The 21,058-nt window shown below is 36.3% G+C and overlaps 2 protein-coding genes across 6 annotated transcripts in view; one reads left to right on the plus strand and one right to left on the minus strand.

Annotated features, from left to right (window-relative positions):
• The window catches only part of PDE7A (phosphodiesterase 7A), a 121,900-nt gene that overhangs the window by 83,389 nt on the left and 17,453 nt on the right, over window positions 1–21,058 (minus strand). The gene's annotated exons all lie outside the window — the stretch shown is intronic.
• On the plus strand, window positions 1,810–3,238 carry LOC116642909 (DNA damage-regulated autophagy modulator protein 2). Of its 2 annotated transcripts, XM_032421527.1 has the most exons (2): window positions 2,343–2,415; window positions 2,531–3,238. In XM_032421527.1, exons 1-2 carry the CDS (start codon window positions 2,343–2,345, stop codon window positions 2,983–2,985), a joined length of 528 nt encoding a protein of 175 aa, XP_032277418.1. In that variant the 3' UTR covers window positions 2,986–3,238. The 2 variants fall into 2 exon arrangements, with proteins under 2 accessions (XP_032277416.1, XP_032277418.1); XM_032421525.1 differs by having other exon boundaries at window positions 1,810–3,238.

The raw sequence follows: 21,058 nt of genomic DNA on the forward strand, positions 1-21,058 counted from the left end.
ATGATTAAGGTTAAAAAGGGGACACACCAAAGAGTATGAAATAACCCTCTCATCAAACTGCATACACAGCACTTTATCATACATCTTTCCTTATAGCATGTTTTATTACCAAGAAGATATAGAAAACCACTTAATATTTGTCTTTTATGGCACAAATTTAACCTTTTTATCTCATTTTCCCCTATACATATCCTAATTCCAACCAATTAATCAAGATTTCCTAAAAACAGTCTAGACATACTGCCGCCATACTTGTACCAACTCATTTCCTCAATATAGACTGAATTTCCTATTAGGAAAGTCATGTCACTATTAACACCTCCAATACATATTTGTTTAAAGACAAAAATAAAATCCAGTCATTTTTGGCAATTACAATGGCTTATTTCAAGATTTACTGGAAAACTTAAAAAAACTAAAATGGACAATTTGATACAGTTGAAAGTTTTAGTTCATTCTATGGACAATTAAGAACCTGTTAAATGTTAAATATAGGCAGTTTACAACAAATGAATAAAATATATTTAAAGAGTCTCTTGTTAAGAACCTGGAATAAAGACTGGTACCATAGGAATTTTGCTAATTTGAGCAATATTTCAGGTACAGTTGATTTTTAAATGATGACTCTTGTTCACTGAAAAGTTTGTAAAAGTTTTAAGTAGAAAACAATTTTCAAAATTAGTCAAGTAAACATTTAATTGGGAGACAGATATCACTCTACACATAAAAATTAATTATGGTATTATTACACTTTACAGTTTTTTGAGTCTTTCTTACATTACTGTTTGAATGTAAATTGATACAATCTTTCTGGAAAGTAATTTGGCAATGTATATCAAGATTTGAAACTAAACCTAACGTTTTAACTAGCCATACCTCTTCTAGGAATTAATCTTAAGGAAATTATCATGAATGAGCATGAAGTTTTAGCTACAAAGATTTTCATCACAGCATTCTTTATAATGAAAAACTGAAACTTTCTAAATATCTGACAAATAAGGGCTTGATTAGTTGACTAATTGTAAAAATAGAAATATGGAATACTTAAATCATTTAAAGTAACTGCTGTAAAACATACATACTCAAACTGTTTTGAAACTGCCTATAACTCTTGGATACTTTTAAGATTTTATTTATTTATTTGACAGAGAGAGACACAGCGAGAGAGGGAACACAAGCAGGGGGAGTGCGAGAGGGAGAAGCAGCCTTCCTGCAGAGCAAAGAGCCTGATGTGGGGCTAGATCTCAGGACCCTGGGATCATGACTGGAGCTGAAGGCAGCTGTTTAACCAACTTAGCCACGCAGGCGCCCCAACTCTTGGATACTTTTAACTATTTACAATTTGTAGTAATAATAATGCATATATTCAATATGTAACTACATAGAAACAGAAATGGACGACTAGTTGTCAGGGGCTAGGGAAGGGGAGAGTGATGAGTGATTGCTAATAGGTAATTTTTAGGTGATGAAAGTGTTCTGAAATTAGATAGTAGTGAAGGTGTGCAATATTCCTCAACTTTGTGAATAAAAACCACTGCACGTTTTAAAAGAGTGGATTTTAAAGGTATGTGAATTATTTCTTAAAAAATGTACAGATTCAGGGGCACCTGGGTGGCTCACTCGTTAAGCTTCTGCCTTCGGATCAGGTCATGATCCCAGGGTCCTGGGATCGAGCCCCACATCGGGATCCCTGCTCGGCGGGAAGCCTGCTTCTCCCTCTCCCACTCCCCCTGCTTGTGTTCCCTCTCTCGCTGTGTCTCTCTCTGTCAAATACATAAATAAAATTTTTTTAAAAAAAATGTACAGATTCGGCCCTGTCTCGGTCCCGCGGGCCGGCTTCGGACGCGGCGGCCAGCCCTGGCGGGGTCATCCAAGCAAACAAGTCACCACTTAGAGGAGACAGTATAAGGAATTAATCTTATTACCAGTGGCATTCAAACATTTGTGAAATTTAAGAATTGTAACTGCTGTTCTGATTCATGGATCTTCAAAGAAAGCAGAGAAGATTTCAGGGTTTACAAAGGTGCAGGTTGGTGCAGATTTGAAGACCAATATCTTATGAGCTTGTAAAACAGGAGCTGGAAATAGAATGGTGAACAAAACGGTTGGTTCCTGCTCTGTCAGAACCTAAGGTTTAGTGAGGAAGATAAAACCAAGCAAACAAGCAACAAAGACCTGTTTGAGATGTGGTGGTTTCAGCAAGGTCTCAGTTTCCTCCCTTCTGCCCTAGTAATTTGGACAGCTGCTGCTTTCATATTTTCGTACATTACGGCCATAACACTTCACCATGTTGACCCTGCTCTGCCTTATATCAGTGACACTGGTACAGTAGCTCCAGAAAAATGCTTGTTTGGGGCAATGTTAAATATTGCCGCAGTTTTGTGCATTGCTACCATTTATGTTCGTTACAAGCAAGTTCATGCCCTGAATCCTGAAGAGAGTCGTATCATCAAATTAAACAAGGCTGGCCTTGTACTTGGGTTACTGAGTTGTTTTGGACTTTCTGTTGTGGCAAACTTCCAGAAAACAGCCTTTTTTGTTGTGCATGTATGTGGAGCTGTGCTCACCTTTGGTATGGGCTCGTTATACATGTTCGTTCAGACCATCCTTTCCTACCAAATGCAGCCCAAAATTCATGGCAAACAAGTCTTCTGGATCAGACTACTGGTGGTTATCTGGTGTGGAGTAAGTGCATTTAGCATGCTGACTTGCTCATCCCTTTTGTACAGTGGGAATTTCGGCACAGATATCGTACAGAAACTCCATTGGAACCCTGAGGACAGAGGTTATGTGCTTCACATGGTCACCACTGCAGCAGAATGGTCTATGTCTTTCTCCTTCTTTGGTTTTTTCCTGACTTACATCCGTGATTTTCAGAAAATTTCTTTACGAGTGGAAGCCAATTTACATGGATTAACTCTCTATGACACTGCCCCTTGCCCTGTGAGCAATGAACGAACACGGCTACTTTCCAGAGATTTATGATGAAGGGATAAAATATATCTGTGCTGATTATGATTCTCAGGGATTGGGGGAAATGTTCATGAAAGTTCCTTATTCTGCTCTGAAATTTTTAACCAGTTAATCAAGGCTGACAGTGATGTTGATGAATACTGATAATCAAGAGACATAAATAAAGCCATTTCACAAGTTATTTTAAAGGATATCTTCAAGAAGACCGTGTAAAAACATTTATGCCTATACTTTTTTTAATCCCAGAAAATAAAACCAAAGGACTACAAAAAAAAATAAATAAAAAATAAAAAAAATAAAAAAATAAAAAAATGTACAGATTCAAAGATTTAAATCTTAACTTTTTTTACACAAATCTTAAAGTAGGCCATCCAATGGCATCTCTGTGCATGTATCTGAATGTTTTATATGTGTGTTACTGATGAGCAAAGTTTGGGCTCTTTTTTCATTTAGGCCTGTACGTGATTCCTCATGTAAAATTGTGCTCTGCTAAAGCAACTGAACTCCTCAAACAAATGCAAGGCAAAGTTCACATGCATCTGTTCACATATTTCACTAAAACAAAGCAGTTTTATACTAGCAGTTTTATACTAACAGATGAACATACAAGAGCACCGTTAGGATTGTAGAATTTTAAATGCTTATTGCAACTTTGGCATACTTTTCAAACTTTTATATTCATGACAAATAAAATGGATAGAATTTTAGATAATTATTACTGACTCCATAGTGAAACAAAAATTTCTGACTTTTTCCTTCAAACTTCTGGATCACTAATTTATAAGTATTCTGAAACCATAAGGGAAGCTTTAAATACTGATAACATTTTTTAAACAGCTTTCTTGAGATATAGTGCACAAACCATACAATTTACCCATTTAAATACACAATACAATGGTTTTTAGTATACTTACAGATAGGTACAAACATCACCACTGTTTATTTTAGAATATTTCATCATCCCAAAGGAAACCTCATACTCATAAACAGTTATTCTCCATTCTCCCCTCCCCCAGTCCCTGGCAAACACCAATCTGCTTTTTGTCCTTATAGGAATACATTTTCTGGATATTTCATATAAATGGAATCATACACTGTCACCTTTTGTGTCTGGTTTATTTCACTTAGCAAAAAGTTTTCTAGGTTCATCCAAGTTGTAGTAAGTATCATAAATTCATTCCTTTTTATGGTTGAGTAACATTCCACTGTATGGATATACCACATTTTGTTTATTCATCATGTTGTGGACATTTAGGTTGTTTCTACTTTTTGGCTATTTGAAAAATGCTCCTATAAACGCTCAAGTACAAGTTTTTGCGTGAACCTGTTTTAATTTCCCTTAGAAGTGAAATTGCTGTGTCATTTGGTAACTCTATGTTTAGCATTTTGAGGAACTGCCAAACTGTTTTCCCAAAGTGGCTGCACCATTTTACATTCCAAACAGCAGTGCATGAGGGTTCTGATTTCTCCACATCCTTGCCAGTACTTATTATTTTTTATTCTAGCTGTCTCTCATTGTGGTTTTGATTTGCATTTCCCTGATGGAAAAGATGTGGGAAGCATCTTTTCATGCGCTTATCAGTCATTTATATATCTTTTTTGGAGAAATGCCTGATCAGATCCTAGGCCCATTTTTTAAATTGAGTTGTCCTTTTTACTATTGAGTCGTAGGAGTTCCTTGTACAGTGTAGATGTAGTCCCTTATTGGTTAAATGTTTGCAACTATTTTCTCCCATTCTGTGGCCTTTTTACCTTCTTGATAGTGTCCTCTAAAGCACAAGTTTTTAATTTTGATGAAGTCTAACGTATCTGTTTTTTCTTCTTTTGCTCATGCTTTTGGTGTCATATCTAAAAATCCCTTGCCAAATCCAAGGTCCTAAAAATTTACCCTTGTTTTCTTCTAAGAGTTTTATAGTTTTAGTTCTTACAGTTAGTTCTTGGATCCATTTTATGTCATAAGGATCAACTTCATCCTTTTCAGCATGGCTATTCAGTCGTTCTAGCACAAGTACTGAAAAGGCTATTCTTTCTCCACTGAATGGTCTTGGCACTCTTGTCAGAAACCAGTTGACCATGGGTTTATTTCTCGACACTCAATTCTATTCCACGGATCCCTAGGTCTCCAAGGTAAGTACTTAAGATAAGGACTATAAGTATCATACTGTCTTGATCACTGTGGCTTTGTAGTAAGTTCTGAAATCAGAGAGTATGAGTCTTCCTACTTTGTTCTTTAAGATTTTTTGCTACTCTGGGTCCCTTGCAATTCCACATAAATTTTCTTTTTTTTTTTTAATGATTTTATTTATTTTTGCAAAAGAGACAGCGTGAGCACGTGCACAAGCGGGGGGGGGGGGGGGGCAGAGTTGGAAAAGCAGACTCCCGCTGAGCAGGGAGCCCGACTTGGAACTTGATCGCAGGACCCTGGGATCATGACCTGAGCTGAAGGCAGACACTTAACTGACTGAGCCACCCAGGCATCCCCATATAAATTTTCAAATTAGTTTGTCAACTTCTACAGAGAAGTCAGCTGGGGTTCTGAAGGACACTGTGCTGAATCTGAAGATCAAGTTGAGGAGTTCTGCCACCTTAACAAGATTAGGTCTTTTAATCTATGAACATGGGGTATTTTTCCACTTATATGGATCTTCAATTTCTTTAAATAATCCTTTGTGGTTTTCAGAGATTAACTTTGTACTTCTTTTGTTAAATTTATTCCTAAGCATTGTATTCTTTTTAATGCTACTGTAAATGGAATTGTTCTAAGTTCACTTTTGGGTTATTCATCTCAAGTGTACAGAGAGACATAACTGATTTTTTCCCCCAAAACATACCTGATTTTTGTATATTGATCTTCTATCCTGCAACATTGCTGAATTCATTTATTAGTTCTAATAATTCTTTAGTAGATTCCTTAGTATTTTCTATATAGATCATGTCATCTGTGAATAGAGTTTTACTCCTTCCTTTCCAATCTGGATGCCTTTTCTTTTCCTTGCCTAATTGATCTTGTTAGAACCTCTAGCACAGTGTTGAAGAGAAGTAGCATGAGTGGATATCCTTGTCTTGTTCCAGGCCTTATGAGGGAAAGCAACCAGTCTTTTATCACCAAGTATGATGTTAGCTATGGGTTTTTCATAAATGCCTTTTGATCAGTTTGAGGAAATTCACCTCTACTCCTAGGTTTGAGTGTTTTGTTATGAAAAGATGTTGGATTTTTGTCAAGTGCTTTTTTTGCATCTATTTATATAATCATTTGGCTTTTATTATTCTATTGACATGGTACATTACAATAATCTACAATAATTTTTGGATGTTAAGTCAACCTTGTATTTCTGAGATGAATCCCACTTGGTCATGGTATATAATAATTCTTTTTATATGTTGCTATTTTCAGTTAGTGTTTTGTCTAGGATATTTGTGTCCATATTCATAACAGATATTGGTCTGTAGTCTCCTTGTGACTTTTTTTTTGTTGTTGGGTTTTGGTATCAGAGTAATACTGGCCTCACAGAATGAGTAATACTGGCCTCAAAAAAGAATGAGGTGGGAAGAACACCGTAAACATTTGCAACTTTTCTGAATAAATGAAAAACGTACACATAATCAAAATAGAAACATAAATATTGAAGCTGATAATACAACTGGAAGTGTCATCCCCAACGCTGGTACAGCAGCTACTGTTGGTTATACAACCAATATCCGCCCTCCTCTCCTTCCTAAAAGGAGCAACATTTTGTTCAGATGTCTAGGCAGCCATATGCTTCAGGGGAGTGTGGCTGCAGCCTCAGACCTGAAGAGTGGACCCTGACTGGTCCAAACCAATCATAATGGTTCCATCTTGCTTGCCAGAGACTAGTTTGAAAATGGCAATTGTGATACAATCAGGTGTGATGGAACTTCTGCTAAAGGAGCCCCATGGAATGTTTTTTTTTTTTTTTTTTTTTGCACTTAAAATGATACAAAATGAAAGAGACAGCCCTCTCTTCCCCTGGAAGTTGTCATGTCTGGATACATGGAACTGTTAAAGCCACTTTGCAACCATAATAAAGGCTGGAGTGAGGACAATTCCGACATAAGATAGCAAAACAGAAAGAAGGAACATGGGTTAGTGATGACGCTGTTGAGCTACTGAATTAACCAAATCTGGAACCACTCTACCTTAAGAGTAAGTATACTGCAGAAATTGGCAAGCACCACAAATCAGTCGATTTTTCCTTCAGAGATCTCCAAAGGAATCTTGTCCTTATAGAAATATATTTCCAAGATAGTTCATATAAATGGAATCATACACTATGTGATCTTTTGTGTCTGGCTTATTTCAGTTAGCATAACATTTTCTAGGTTCATCCAAGTTGTAGGTAATAAGCATTTACCAGAACACCACTGGATACAACCCTATTTCAAATTTTTTTGTTCATCAAATCAACGTTTTTATTCCCATAAAGTTATAAATTAGCAGTATAAAAATTTTACCAATAAAACACTGCATTAATTTGGGTTTCTAATAAGACTTCACTTAGGGGCGCCTGGGTGGCTCAGTTGGTTAAGCGACTGCCTTTGGCTCAGGTCATGATCCCAGGGTCCTGGGATCGAGTCCCACATCGGGATCCCGGCTCAGCGGGGAGCCTGCTTCTCCCTCTGACCCTCTCCTCTCTCATGCTGTTTCTCTCTCGCTCGCTCTCCAATAAATAAATAAATAAAATCTTTAAAAAAAAAAAAAAAGACTTCACTTAGAGAAAAGTTTCTATCTAGTATCTGAAATATTGCTGTTATTTCATAATATGAAAAATTACTATGTAAGTTTAAAAAACTGATTATAAAACATTATGCACAGTAAGAGGCAGAGAAAAAGAATACATTCAGACAGATACTAGAATTGCTGGGCTTAACACCAGTATGTTCACACTGTTATCTCTGGGTGGCAGGATTAGAGGATTCTGATATTTTTGCCTGTTTTTTTCCCTAAATTTTCCTTCATAAATATGTATTAACTTAGTAATAAAGAAAAAAATGCAATTCATTCTTTTAAAAGGAAGAAGTTCAGTATTTTTTATTCATGAGTAAATGAAGACACACTATTTTTTCTTCCATTTTTGTCTGGGAAGAGCCTATATAAACCTTACATGTAGTTTTTAAATTGGGTGATTCTGACAGGTATAGTATTAAGCTGTAAACCTGTTCTCGGACTACCTCAAGAAGACATTGTAGGCTTAAACTGAATTATAATATGCATTATAAGAAGAGTGCTAAATTCTTCACACATAATCACTTTGAAAATAAAATCTGAGCCAAGGGCTCTCCTATTTTGAAATATGCACGTGATCGGATTTCATTGACTCTATTCCTAAAGGTAATGAAGCAAAGGAGCATTGAGCATGTGTCACAAGATTTGTTTTCTAGATCTAGAGATAACCCTTATTAGCCATATGACCTCTGGCAAGCAGCAATCTCTCTGAATCTAAACCCTCTTATCTGTTAAATAGGGCGAAGACCTACCCATTTCTCCTCATAGGATGAGGAAAAGTAGATGAAAGATCAAGGGAAAGATGGTATAGTATGTCACTGCAGCATTACATACACATCTTAAGTCTTGTAACAATTGTACTTATACCACTTTGATACAAAAGACAGCCTTATAATCAGCAAGGTATGATGCCAGTTTCCCTGGTAACAAGTTAACTTCCTCACTGCTTTAAAGATATTTGCCTATGTGTGTAAAATTTCTTTTCTTTGCTGCTTTACTGTTTTTAACTTGCCTCTAAAAATACTGGGATGATATAAACAAAGTACTGCTACCACAACATGACACTGGATGGGGAGAGAAAACTATAGATCATTTTCTGTAAGAAATATTGTTGCAAAGGTCCTAACCAAGATACTAGCAAGTAGAATCCTGAAAAGAATAAAATAGTTTAACCAAGTAAGAATTATTCCAGGAATATAAGGGTAAGTTAATATTAGCCTCTCTATTAAGATAATTTACTAAATTAGCAGACTGAAGGTGAAAATTTTTAAGCATCTCAATAGATGCGCAAAAATGTATTTGAATAATATAACCATTCCCAAATAAATACTCCTAATGAATTAAAAAAGGCAAAATTATTTGAAAGTGATGCACTGTCTGCAGGTGATTATGAAATAAGGTACTGAAAAACTATTAGAAACAATAAGAAAATTCAGTATACAGCTGATTATAAAATTAACTACAAAAATCAATAGTTTGCTTATATCCAATTAGTTAGAAAACATAATGAGAGAAAAGATTCCATTTATAACTGCAACTGAATAAAAGTACACCTGGGTATGAACAATAAATGATAAAGGCCATTATAAAGAAAATTTTAATCTCTACTGAAGGATCTCAAAGAAGACTGGAATAGGGAGATTCAATATGAGTAGTAAGGAGGAGAGGGAGGAAGAAGGGGAAGATGAGAACAGTTTCATCAGTCAGGCTCCCAGCAGGAAAATGATGGCACACTCACAGGGCTAGCAACAGCAGGGAGCTGTTATCACTGTTACTACTAGACCCTAGTAAGGTCTCTCAGTATGGGAGAGGAACAAACCCCAGCACAAAGTGCGGCCTTAGGTAGACAAACACAACTCTATAGGGTAAGAGGCTGGGAAATATACCCTTTCCTCCCACGCACCCATCTCCTACAAGACCTCCCATTGGCCAAATCTAACAAGAAGCCAGAGGGCTAGAGAGCCTGGATGATGCATTCCAGAGAGGTCAGCCTCCCGGGGTACAGAGCAAGACGGAGAAAGTGAAGAATATATTTGAAGAGGCAAATTTTGAATACCCAGCACAACAGCTAGTCTCTTGGCTGTTTTCTCTATGCCAGGCACTGCTCTAACCACTTCATCTGGATTAATTCTCATAATGTCAATTAGCCCAAACTACAAATTCAAACAATCCCAGTAAAAATACCAACAGGATATTTTATGGGTAGTGAGAGAGCAGAAGGGAGTTTTTGGCTATCACTAAATTCTTCTAGAATAATAAACATGTATGCAAGATGAGGTAGGGAAAAAAAGAGGGGAGAGAATGGTTCTATGAAATATTAAAATATATTATTAAGCTGTAATAATTAAAAGTTTAGTGCTACCACATGAATAGACTGATCAATGAAACAGAATTAGAGTCCAGAAATAGACCAAACAGATGCAAAAATTTCACATATGGTAGAGGTGGCACTTTAAACAAAGGGGGAAAAGATATATTATATAATAAATGATTTAGGAGAAACCGGATAGTGAGTGGAGGAAAAAAACACTAGATCTCTGCCTTCTTCCTTATATTACAATAAATTCCACATGGAGCAAAGATCAAAACATAAGGAACAAACTGTGGGAATAGAATTATCAAGAGAATAGTGTAAAAGACTGCAGAAGAACACAAAAAAGAATATATTTATTATCTTGAAGCACAGAAGATAATATTCTAACTATAATATAGAACCAGAAGCCTTTTATAAGGGAAAAAAAATGAGACATTTTACTAAATAGGTAACAAAACTGATACATAAAAATTTACCATAAGGTTAAAAGAGATCAGATAAAATATTAGTAATACTGTAATAAGTCTTTATTTCCTTAATATTGGAAATATCACTCTTGTAATAAAGTAAGAAGGTAATTGGAAGGTACATATTTAAATACAAATGCCATTAAAATTAAAATATGCATAGTGTGACTTACAATTAAAGAGAAGCAAAACAAACCTAATGAGACATTTTTATTTTAACCTATTACACTGGCAAGGATTACAAAGACTGATAATACCTCAGCACCAATGAGGAGACAACAGGTATCCTGTGTTATTCAAACTCTCACTATCCAACTGAGGAGCTAAACAGATTAGGATAAATTTTCAAATGAACCCTTTATTATCGGGACAGTCCCTACTCTGGCTATCCAAATCTCAGGAAGTAAACAGACTTGGGTAACATCACATCTCTCACTGTACAAACTCACACTACAAATTCTCACTGTGCTAATTCAAGAAAAGGTTTGGACAACAAGGAATACACTGTGAAAGTGCATACAGAGTTTTGTAGTGAGATTGTAAATTATGTAATCCTTTTAGAGATATCAAAGTTGTAAATGGTCATAGCTTTTGACCCAAGCTCTTCTCCTTCTAGATATGTATTCCATGGACATACTCACATGGGAATGCAAAGATGTATGTACAGGATATTCTCTATAGCACTGTTCATAAGACACACACACACACACACACAAATACTGCTGGCCTAAATATCCTTGATCGGCAGTGACCTGATTAAATTACATACAGTTCACCCATACAATGGAATTTATGAGTTCCTAGTTTTCTTTCTTTCTTTTTCTTTCTTTTCTTTCCTTCCTTCCTTCCTTCCTTCCTCCTTCCTTCCTTCCTTCCTCCTTCCTTCCTTCCTCCCTCCCTCCCTCCCTCCCTCCTTCCTTTCTTTCTTTCTTTCTTTGACAGAGAGAGACACAGCGAGAGAGGGAACACAAGCAGGGGGAGTGGGAGAGGGAGAAGCAGGCTTCCCGCGGAGCAGGGAGCCCGATACGGGGCTCAATCCCAGGACCCTGGGATCATGACCTGAGCCGAAGGCAGACGCTTAACGACTGAGCCACCCAGGTGCCCCGAGTTCCTAGTTTTCTAAACATGAATGATTTTGAGAAAAGATCATTTAAGTGAATTATCTAAGGACCAAAATATAACTAAATATTGAAAATGATAAAGAATTTTCAAGATTTTTACTTGAAAAATAAAACAAAAATATAAAAGTTTTAAGTTATATTTGACAAGATTTAAGTTATAACTTCAACTATGCACAAGTTTCTTAGAATAAAAAAGAATCAAGTGTTGACTTTATTTTTTAGTGTAATCTTTTCAACAAAATTGTATGATAAAACAATATTCCACATCTTTCATGTTTTTCTCTTTGGAGATAATCGCAAAAATCTTGTTTTCAGAAATATTGCATGGCTTCATCCATATTTCTTAAGAGCCTTTTCTTTAATCATCTACATCAAAAGTCACTGTAATCAAATCAGGCTCCCTTAAAAGCATCTAATATGTCATTCTTAAGAATTTTCTGTTTCAATTGTCTATTGGTAGCCCTGAGTTTTTGTTTTTGTTTTTTAAAGATTTTATTTATTTGACAGAGAGCGAGAGAGGGAACACAAGCCGGGGGAGTGGGAGAGGGAGAAGAGGCCTCCCGCTGAGGGGAGAGCCTGATGCGGGGCTCGATTCCAGGACCCTGGGATCATGACCTGAGCCGAAGGCAGACACTTAACGACTGAGCCACCCAGGCACCCCCGGCAGCTCTGAGTTTTTTAACATCACATCCATGAACTTCATAAAAACCTGCACACTTTCCAAGACATCCAATTTTAGTTTGCAAGTGATTTTTATTATTTTTGACCAATAAAAATGTTAACAAAGGATCAGGAGCAACAACTGAATGAGAACTAATTTTAAAAGTGGCACTTTCATTACTAAAATTTTTTCTTGTAATAACCAATCTAGTAACATATATATTAATCAGTCATTAAAAAAGAATGATATAGGGGCACCTGGGTGGCTCAGTCGTTAAAACGTCTGCCTTCGACTCAGGTCGTGGTCCCAGGGTCCTGAGATAAAGTCCCACTTCGGGCTCCCTGCTCTGCGGGAAGCCTGCTTCTCCCTCTCCCACTCCCCCTGTTTGTGTTCCCTCTCTCTCTATGTCTCTCTCTGTCAAATAAATAAAATCTTTAAAAAAAATGATATAATATACTAATACAAAAATATCCAATATTTATGTATTTACAGAACAATATGTACGATTCCATTTGCTTAAAAAGATTTTCATACATATACACATAACACATATACATATAATACATATCAAGATACCTAGATGTGAACATATTTTCAGGAAAAATATTCAAGAAACCATTAACATTGCTCATCTCTTGGGAATTGGTAAGGTGAGGTTTACTCTAAGCACATTTTACACGCTTCTAAATTATTTAGCTTTACCACAGGAGGTATAACTTTTACAATGATGATGATGATGATATATACAAGTAGGTTTTAAATTAAAGTATATAGTAATAATAATCTCTGATTCCAGCTTCCAGTAGTTTAAATTAAGCCCTAACTTACAGAAGGCATTAAATTTAGAAATCTCAAATACTAATAAAAGCCATTTCAAGACATTCTTATGCAACACTCAATTACCCTAACAGTTTTTTTTCCAGATCATTTCACACAGAAAACTTTTGTTTATTCCCTTATCCTTTAGAGATAAACAGGAAGGATGGGTTTTCATGTACCAAGGTACATTGCTTAATATAATAATGAATCAAAAAAATTCACTGATATGCTTCAGATTCCACATTGCAACTAACCTTTACAAAACTACCATTTCTTGAGTTCTGGCATCATATCAAAGAAAAATATGCATAATTATAATTAAAGGCTACTATTATACACCTCCCTTTTCTGACTACAACTGAGTGGGGCCGGATTTTCTTTATATACTTCTGCCAAATCAACATATTTCGCTAAGTTCAATGCAGAAGCCTATATGAGAACCCAGCAGTTTTCTACTCAACCAGACACTAATGAGATTTGAAAAGCATAAAATCAATACCATTCTATTTTTTGCTTGTGAATTAGTCAATTTCTTCATTAAAAAGCTTATTTATGTTAATATGTAACTCATATTGTTATTTGTAAATAAACAAGAATTTGAATTTTTTCTCAGTTTTATTTCCTAATACAAAAAATATCAATACATAAAGCCCATTTATGCAAAAACTCTCTGGAGTCTTCAATAACTTTTTAGAATGGAAAGGAGTTCTGAAACCAAAAATTTTGAGATTCTACAGACCAAAAGGCAAACAGCTGTGAACAATTTGTTTACAACAGTGATGAATGAACTATAACGTGGGGTGGGGGTAATGAAATGTTACAGATACTAAATTTGTTTTTAGATGGAATTCAAGTATTTTTGTTAAAGTTGATGAGAAAAAAAAGTATTTCAAGTTTTTATATTAACCTACATATTTACATTTCCAGTGTCTTCCTTTCTTCCTGTGGATCTGAGTTACCATCTGGTATCATTTCCTTCTTTTACTATTTCTTGTAAGGCATGTCTGCTTGCTACAAATTGTCTGTCTTTGCATATCAATGTATTTATTTCACCTTTATTTTTGAAGGACAGTTTTGCTAAATAGAATTATTCATAGATAGTCTTTTTTTCTTTCAGCACTTTGGATATGTCATCCCATTCTAACCTCCAGTGTTTCTGATGACAAGGCAGTAATTAATCACACTGATGCTCCCCTGTATGTAGCAAGTTATTTTTTTCTTGATTTTCAAGATTTTGTCTTTGTCTTTTAACAGACTGACTATGCTGTTTCTAGGCATAGGTCTCTTTGTATTTATCCAACTGACGTTCCACGAACTTCTGGATGTGTAGTTTTTCATCGAATTTGGAAAATTTTCCAAAAGGCTATTTTCTGCACCTTTCTCTCTCCCCATTTGGGGCTCCCAGTACAGATATGTTGTATGCTTGATGTTTTCCCCAGATCGCTGAGGCTCTGTTCCTTTTTCTTCATCGGTCTTTCAGATTGAATCATATCTATGGGTCTGTCTTTAAATTCACTGATTCTTTTTATTAGCACCTCAAAACTACTGTTGAACCCCTCTAGTGAATTTTTCATTTCAGGCATTGTATTCTTCAAGTCTAGAATTTCCATTTGATATTTTTTTAACTTATTACTTTGGAATAATTTAGATTTACAGAAAAATTGCAAAGATATTACACAGAGTTCCTGTATACACTTCACCCAGCTTTCCCTAATGTTAATATCTTATATAAGCATGGTACAATTTGTCAAAAGTAAGAAATTAACACTGGTTCAAAACTACAGTCTTTATTCAGATCTCATCAGTCTTTCCACTAATTTTTCCTTTTCTGTTCCAGGATCCAATGCAGGATACCACATTGCATTCAGTCATCATGTCTCTTGGGCTCCTCTGATTTGTAATAATTTCTCAGTTTTTCCTTGTTTTTCATGACCTTGACAGATTTAAAGAGTATTGGTCAGGTGCTCTTATAGAATGATCCTCAGTTTCACTTTGCCTGTGTTTTCTCATGATCAGACTCAGACTATAAGTCTTGGGAAAGACTACTACAGAGGTGAATTACTCTCTCATGAATCAAGGGTAGGGTTTTTTTTTTTTTTGGTTATTGTTTTTATTATTTTTATACCCTCATCCAGAAACTCCATTTGTTGACTTATAATTTCCTTTATTTAAACATGGTTCCCTTTAGTTCTTATAACAAATTTATAATAGTTTAAGTCTTTATTAAATCCCAACATTTGGGGACATTCAGAGAAGATTCTTTTTTACTGCTTTTTTTTCCTGTGCATGAGTCACACTTCACTGCTTCCTTACATGGCTTGTAATTAAACCTAAGGATTTTATATAATATAATGTAGCAACTCAGGATTCTGATTCTTTTCCCACATAGAGGTGTTGTTGCTATCTTGTTTACTTCTTTCATTTTGTTTAGTATCATGCCTGGGCTAATAAATATGTAAAATCTTTCTCCCTGAGGTATGCAGTCACTGATATCTCTGCTCAGTTTTAAATATACTGTTTTATTTTTAAGCCTGGTTTCCTAGGGGTTATCCCTTTGCATCACTTAGGGGTCAATCTGTGGTTGGACAGAGTTTATCTCAAACACCTCGAGCCACTAAGGCTCCCACCCCTGCCAATGGATATGTGTGTGGGTAAGGGGAGCTCATTCGAAGTTCAGTCTTTTTTCAAGTTTGCCCCAGGTTTATCTTTCCATAGGGCCCTTTCAAGTCTCCTGGGTGCATGAATGCAACTTCAGGGTCAGTCAAAAGTATGTGAATACCTTGGGCCTTCCCAGGTCTTTCCTGTGCTTATATGCAGCCTCAACCAAGAACGTTTGCCTCAAATAGTACTGCAAGCCCCTGCTATTCGAGCTGAGCCATTGGCCCTCCCTTGTACTTCTGAAAATGATGCCACTGGGCATCACCCACCACTCCGAAGAACTGAGCCCCCTTCAAGCTGAAGTCTTTCTGCCCTGCTTCTTGCTGGCAGGATCTCCATGCCAATCAAGCTGGGTCAGAGTGGGGTGGAAAGTGAGTAGTCCCAAGCTAGAATGTCACAGATTCCCATTTCCCTTTTTGAAGTTCAACAGCATAATACTTGAAAGTTTTATACAATTGGCCTCTGGTCAATCTCCAAAGTACTGAAATGGCTGCCGCAGAAACGTTACATAGAAATAAAAATCCTATTCAAATATTCATACTGTTTGGACCAGTAATCTCAGTTACATAAAACCAACCTAAAGAATTAACCCCAAATCATCGAGAAAGCTGTGTAAAGCATGTTCCCACAACGTTGTTTCTCCTTTATAGTGCCTCCCTTACAGCTAGGGGGAGCCCTGTGACTAAGTTCTCACCAAGGCCGCGCGAATGGAAGAGATACCACAACTTCCTCCTCATCTCCTCCAGAGTAAACTGCCCTGAACTTCATGTCTTTCCCCTTCCCTAAGGCCCAAGTTTGGATTGGTAGCAACTCACGGACAACCACGACAAATGGATCCCTGTATTACTTCATGGAATGGAATCACTTCACCAACATGTACTTATTGCCAGGCTATTATAACACAACAAAATAAAATGTTATATTACTAAGTGACATTATAAATCCATGCTTTTAAAAGAAACACATTCCAAAAAGCTACAAAATTAAATGTACTGATTCATCACAGCTATCTTAAAATGTGTATGTAAAAATGGCAAATACATAAAAATAACAGTGTTATGGTGGGATTATAAGTTTTCCTTTTCAAACTTTCAAAAATATTGTTTAAATTATTTTGATAATTTCAAAAGTTGAAACTGTTTAATTAAACTGGTTAATTAAATGTTTTAAGGAATCTTTATCCTATACACTTTTATATTTGTATGAAACATGGATCCTCTGGCCAATGTTTAAATCCAAGATGCCTATCTGCAATCCAGCCGCTGTATTCTTTAATAAATGAAAAATTATCTACTTATGTTCAAGGGCACTACTAGCTAGGAACCTTAGCCAAATAAGACTGACTCTGTATAACTAAGTAAACGTTTTCTACTTAAAAAAAAAAAAAAAAGGCTTTTCGCTTCATCTTTTATATTTCTATTTCTTAAGAGGAAACAAAGTGTCAATGCAAAGGGATATACTGGAAAACCAACAAAAAGCTTTATGCATTTTCTCATCCGGCAGCTTCCATCAACCTAAAAATATATCTGAAGGATGAAAGCTGGCCCCACTATGAAAAGCATAGCTTTTAAGATTAAAGCTACCCCCACCAAAAAAACCCAAGAAACTGAAACAGCCCAGCCCAAAGCAAAATAGAGCTGCTAAAACCTTTGCTGTCCTCTCATATTTTAAACTATACAATACCTCTAAAAATGCAGCTAATTTATAGTGTTTTGATACCTCCAAACTTCCCAATAATTAAATTTAAGGCTTGAACAAGGGAAATGTACATGAACTCTACAAAATATAACTACACATTTGTCTAATTATTAAAAAAATAAAGTGGCCTTGACTCCCTCTAACAAGATGTACCACAAAACATGAATCACCAGCCACTTGTGGCTCCAGAGTACTCGAAATAGTGCTTGTCAGAATTGAGATGTGCTCTCCAAAAATAAAATGATAAAAATACATCATTAACATCTTTTTAATACCGATTACATGTTAATATTTTGGATATAGCTGGTTAAATAAAATATATTAAAACTAATTTCACCTCTTTCATTTTATTGTTTAAAATGTGGCTCCAGGAAAACTTCAAATTACATATGGGGCCACCCTATATTTCTATTATCCCTGGTGTTCTACCTGAACAAACCAGTCTAGTTCCTAACAAGGAAATTTTATAGCCATTTTATAGCCATTTTCTCTTGGTTTGGTACTCTCTAGTTCCATACTTTTATCCTAAAAACAAAGAGGTTGACCTAGGATTATGTCCTACACAATACTGAAGATAAGGGCTGCCTATAGTCATCTGGTTACTCAACAACAGGGATCTAACCTATCACAAGGGAATAGAACCAATACCACTTCAAGAGACTCTCCAGAAATCCATCAGCCATCAAAGAGTGAAAAGTGACCACCTTGAGATGGCCTAAGAGGCTTTAAGACAGAAATGACTAGCTTGCACAGCAGGGTGTGAGGCGGCACTGTGGGAGGGGGGGATGGGAAGGAGGGTGCGTAAAGCAGAAAGCTGGACTCTGTAGGACTGAGTCACAGATAGAACCTCATAAGGGTCTGACGTACTTTTTACATTTGCTGAGTATCTACATTGTGTGAAGCACTGGGCTTAACACAGCTAAATAAACAGTGTCCACTCTTAAGGCGCTCATAATCTAATCAAACTGAAGTCAGGACAGATCAGTGTATAAGGCCAGGTGTTTTGACACTTAATCCTGGGCTGCAACCTTAAGGACTGAAATCAGAGATGGTTAATAACAAATCAGTAGACAAAAAAGTGCAGCTAAATGGATTCAGGAGGTAAGGAAGGTTATGGTTAAACGGGTATCATGATGAATGGACTCTGAGAATCCTTTGAAATGTTACATATGGGGCTTGTGTGTGTGTGTGTGTGTGTGTGTGTGTGTGTGTGTAAGAATTCATAGCCGTGTGTGTGTGTATATGTGTGTGTAAGAATTCATAGCCATCAACAGATGCTCTGAGGTAATGGTCTCCAAACTTGTAATGCATTTATTTATGAACTGTATACATCTACTTTTATGTACTCTGTGCAACATGAATAAAATTAGGATCTAAAACAATAAGGCTAAAATAAGTTCTAAAATTTTATTTTTTTATCTTCAATGGCTTTTCTTGCATAGCCCACATGAATCCTGCTCTAAAGGAAATTTAAAAACACCACTGATGGGGAAGTATGTGTGGAAAGCCTCGACAGTTATTAGAACTACACCTCAACTGGAGATGAGCTGAGGCCAACCACAAAAATCCTTGAAGTCACTTCCAGAAAGTTTTTCTCTGAAAATGAATTGAGTATTTTCACTCTGAAACAAAGGAAAAATGAAAATGTTGGTTCTACACATGTCAGGTAATATATATTTTGCTTTCATCTTCAATTTGTCCTCCTTTATGTTATATTTTAAGCCACTAAAAAAACCCTTTTAAATGTAAGAGAGACATTATCTTTAAAAACTGAGATTTTAGAAAAGCTATGTAAAATGAGTTCTATGTTCCAATTTTCTTACTAGTAAAAAATCTGAGGTAGTATCACTAAATTTAAAATATTGCTTGAGGGAGAGATTGTGTGCTGTTTTAACAGTGAGTGCTTCCGTAGTACATTCAGAAAATCTCAAGTCAATCATTTTCAATATACTTTTCCAAGCATGAAATTTTTTGCCTCCAAGTTCACATTTCAGTTCTAGAAAAATAGGTAATGGATATAGACAAGCCACAGAAAATAGCTAGCAGGTAATTAATAATAAACATCGATTTCAAGTTTAATATCAATAAAAATTCAAGAAATGGAAACTAAAAATATCAGCAAGGTATGAAAAGGCACTCACATACTGCTCATGGAAATATAAACCGATACCACCTTTCTGGAAAGGAAATCTGACAGTATGCTCTGATCTGGTAATTACATTAGGAAATGATTTCAAAATTTAGAGAAAAACTTGTGTATGAAAATGACATCACAATATTTCTGCACAGAAAATGATTGGATGAATATGTTCTAAAATGTTAACAGTGTTTCTGGGTGGTAGGGCGACAGGTGGTGTTTACTTTCCTTTTTTTTTTTTTAGTATATTCCATTTTTTAAATAATAAGCATGTATTAACTTTAACCCCCCCAAAAAAATTCAAGTTTCTTTTTAGAATTCCTTTTAACAAATATCACCCAGTTCTTCCTAAAGAAACAAATAAGTATCTGCTATTTCTATTCCAAATAAGAGAGGGCTCCTATTCTAATCCTTGATATTTACCTCCCCCTCACCAAAAGCATTCAGCCCCCGACTCAAGTACAGCAGAGAGGAGCTCTAGTCAAAGACAGATCTAAGTTCAAATCCTAGAAACACCATTTAAAGTTGTGTTACTTTGGGCAAGTTTTCTAAACCTCAGAGAATTCTTAAATAAGACTGCATAAATTTAGAGATTCAGATAGTTTCATACTACAGTGGGCAGCTCAGAAAGGGTATAAGGATGAAGGTGGAATTTTAAGGGGAGGGAGTAGGTGGGACTATAAAATGAAATTACAGGAATACAATTTGGGATTCATCCCAGAGACAGTTATGGTGACATATGATCTGACATGATAGCATGAGACTAAACGAGTAAATTTTTCTTCATTCTTCTGTAGTGAACACTTCCTGTGTGTTGCACACTAGGGACGCAGCACTGAACAGGGTAAACAAGATCCCTGCTTCCTGACCACACATTCTGTGGTGGCAGGGGTGGGGAGTAAGGTGGGGGTGGAAGGCGCAGACAGACAAATCAATCAAGGTAGTGGTGTGTGCCACAAATAAAACAAGGTAAGAGGACAGCTGGGGGTGGGGTGCTGTTTTAAATAGGGTGGTCAGAGAAGACTCCTCTGCAGAGTGGGCTGCGACCGGAAGGACAAGGAGCCATGACAAGATCTTGAGATTGAGAGAAGAACAAGAGCAAAGTCAAAGATGGGACCAAACCTGGCGTGTTCACAGCAAAAAGACCACTGTGGAAGGAGGGAACTGAAAAGTTAGCAGGTGTGAGATTACATGGGGCCATAGCACAAAAAGGAGTTTGGATTTTATTTTCACTGTGATAAGAACCCACTGATGTTTCAGCAAGTGGCATGAGCTGACTGCATTTAAAAAATTACTTCAACAGATCTGAGGAGAGAGAATTCTAGTGACAGGATGCTATCACAGCAGGCCAAACACACCTTAACTAGGCAGGATTGATAGCACGAGTGGGGGCGGAATTGCGCAGAATTCCCACAGAGGCTGATTTCAGCTCTATCTTCAAACCAAGCACAAAGGTTTCTCTTTCT

Source organism: Phoca vitulina, unplaced genomic scaffold (assembly GCF_004348235.1).
Source record: "Phoca vitulina isolate PV1807 unplaced genomic scaffold, GSC_HSeal_1.0 scaffold25, whole genome shotgun sequence".
NCBI lineage: Eukaryota > Metazoa > Chordata > Mammalia > Carnivora > Phocidae > Phoca > Phoca vitulina.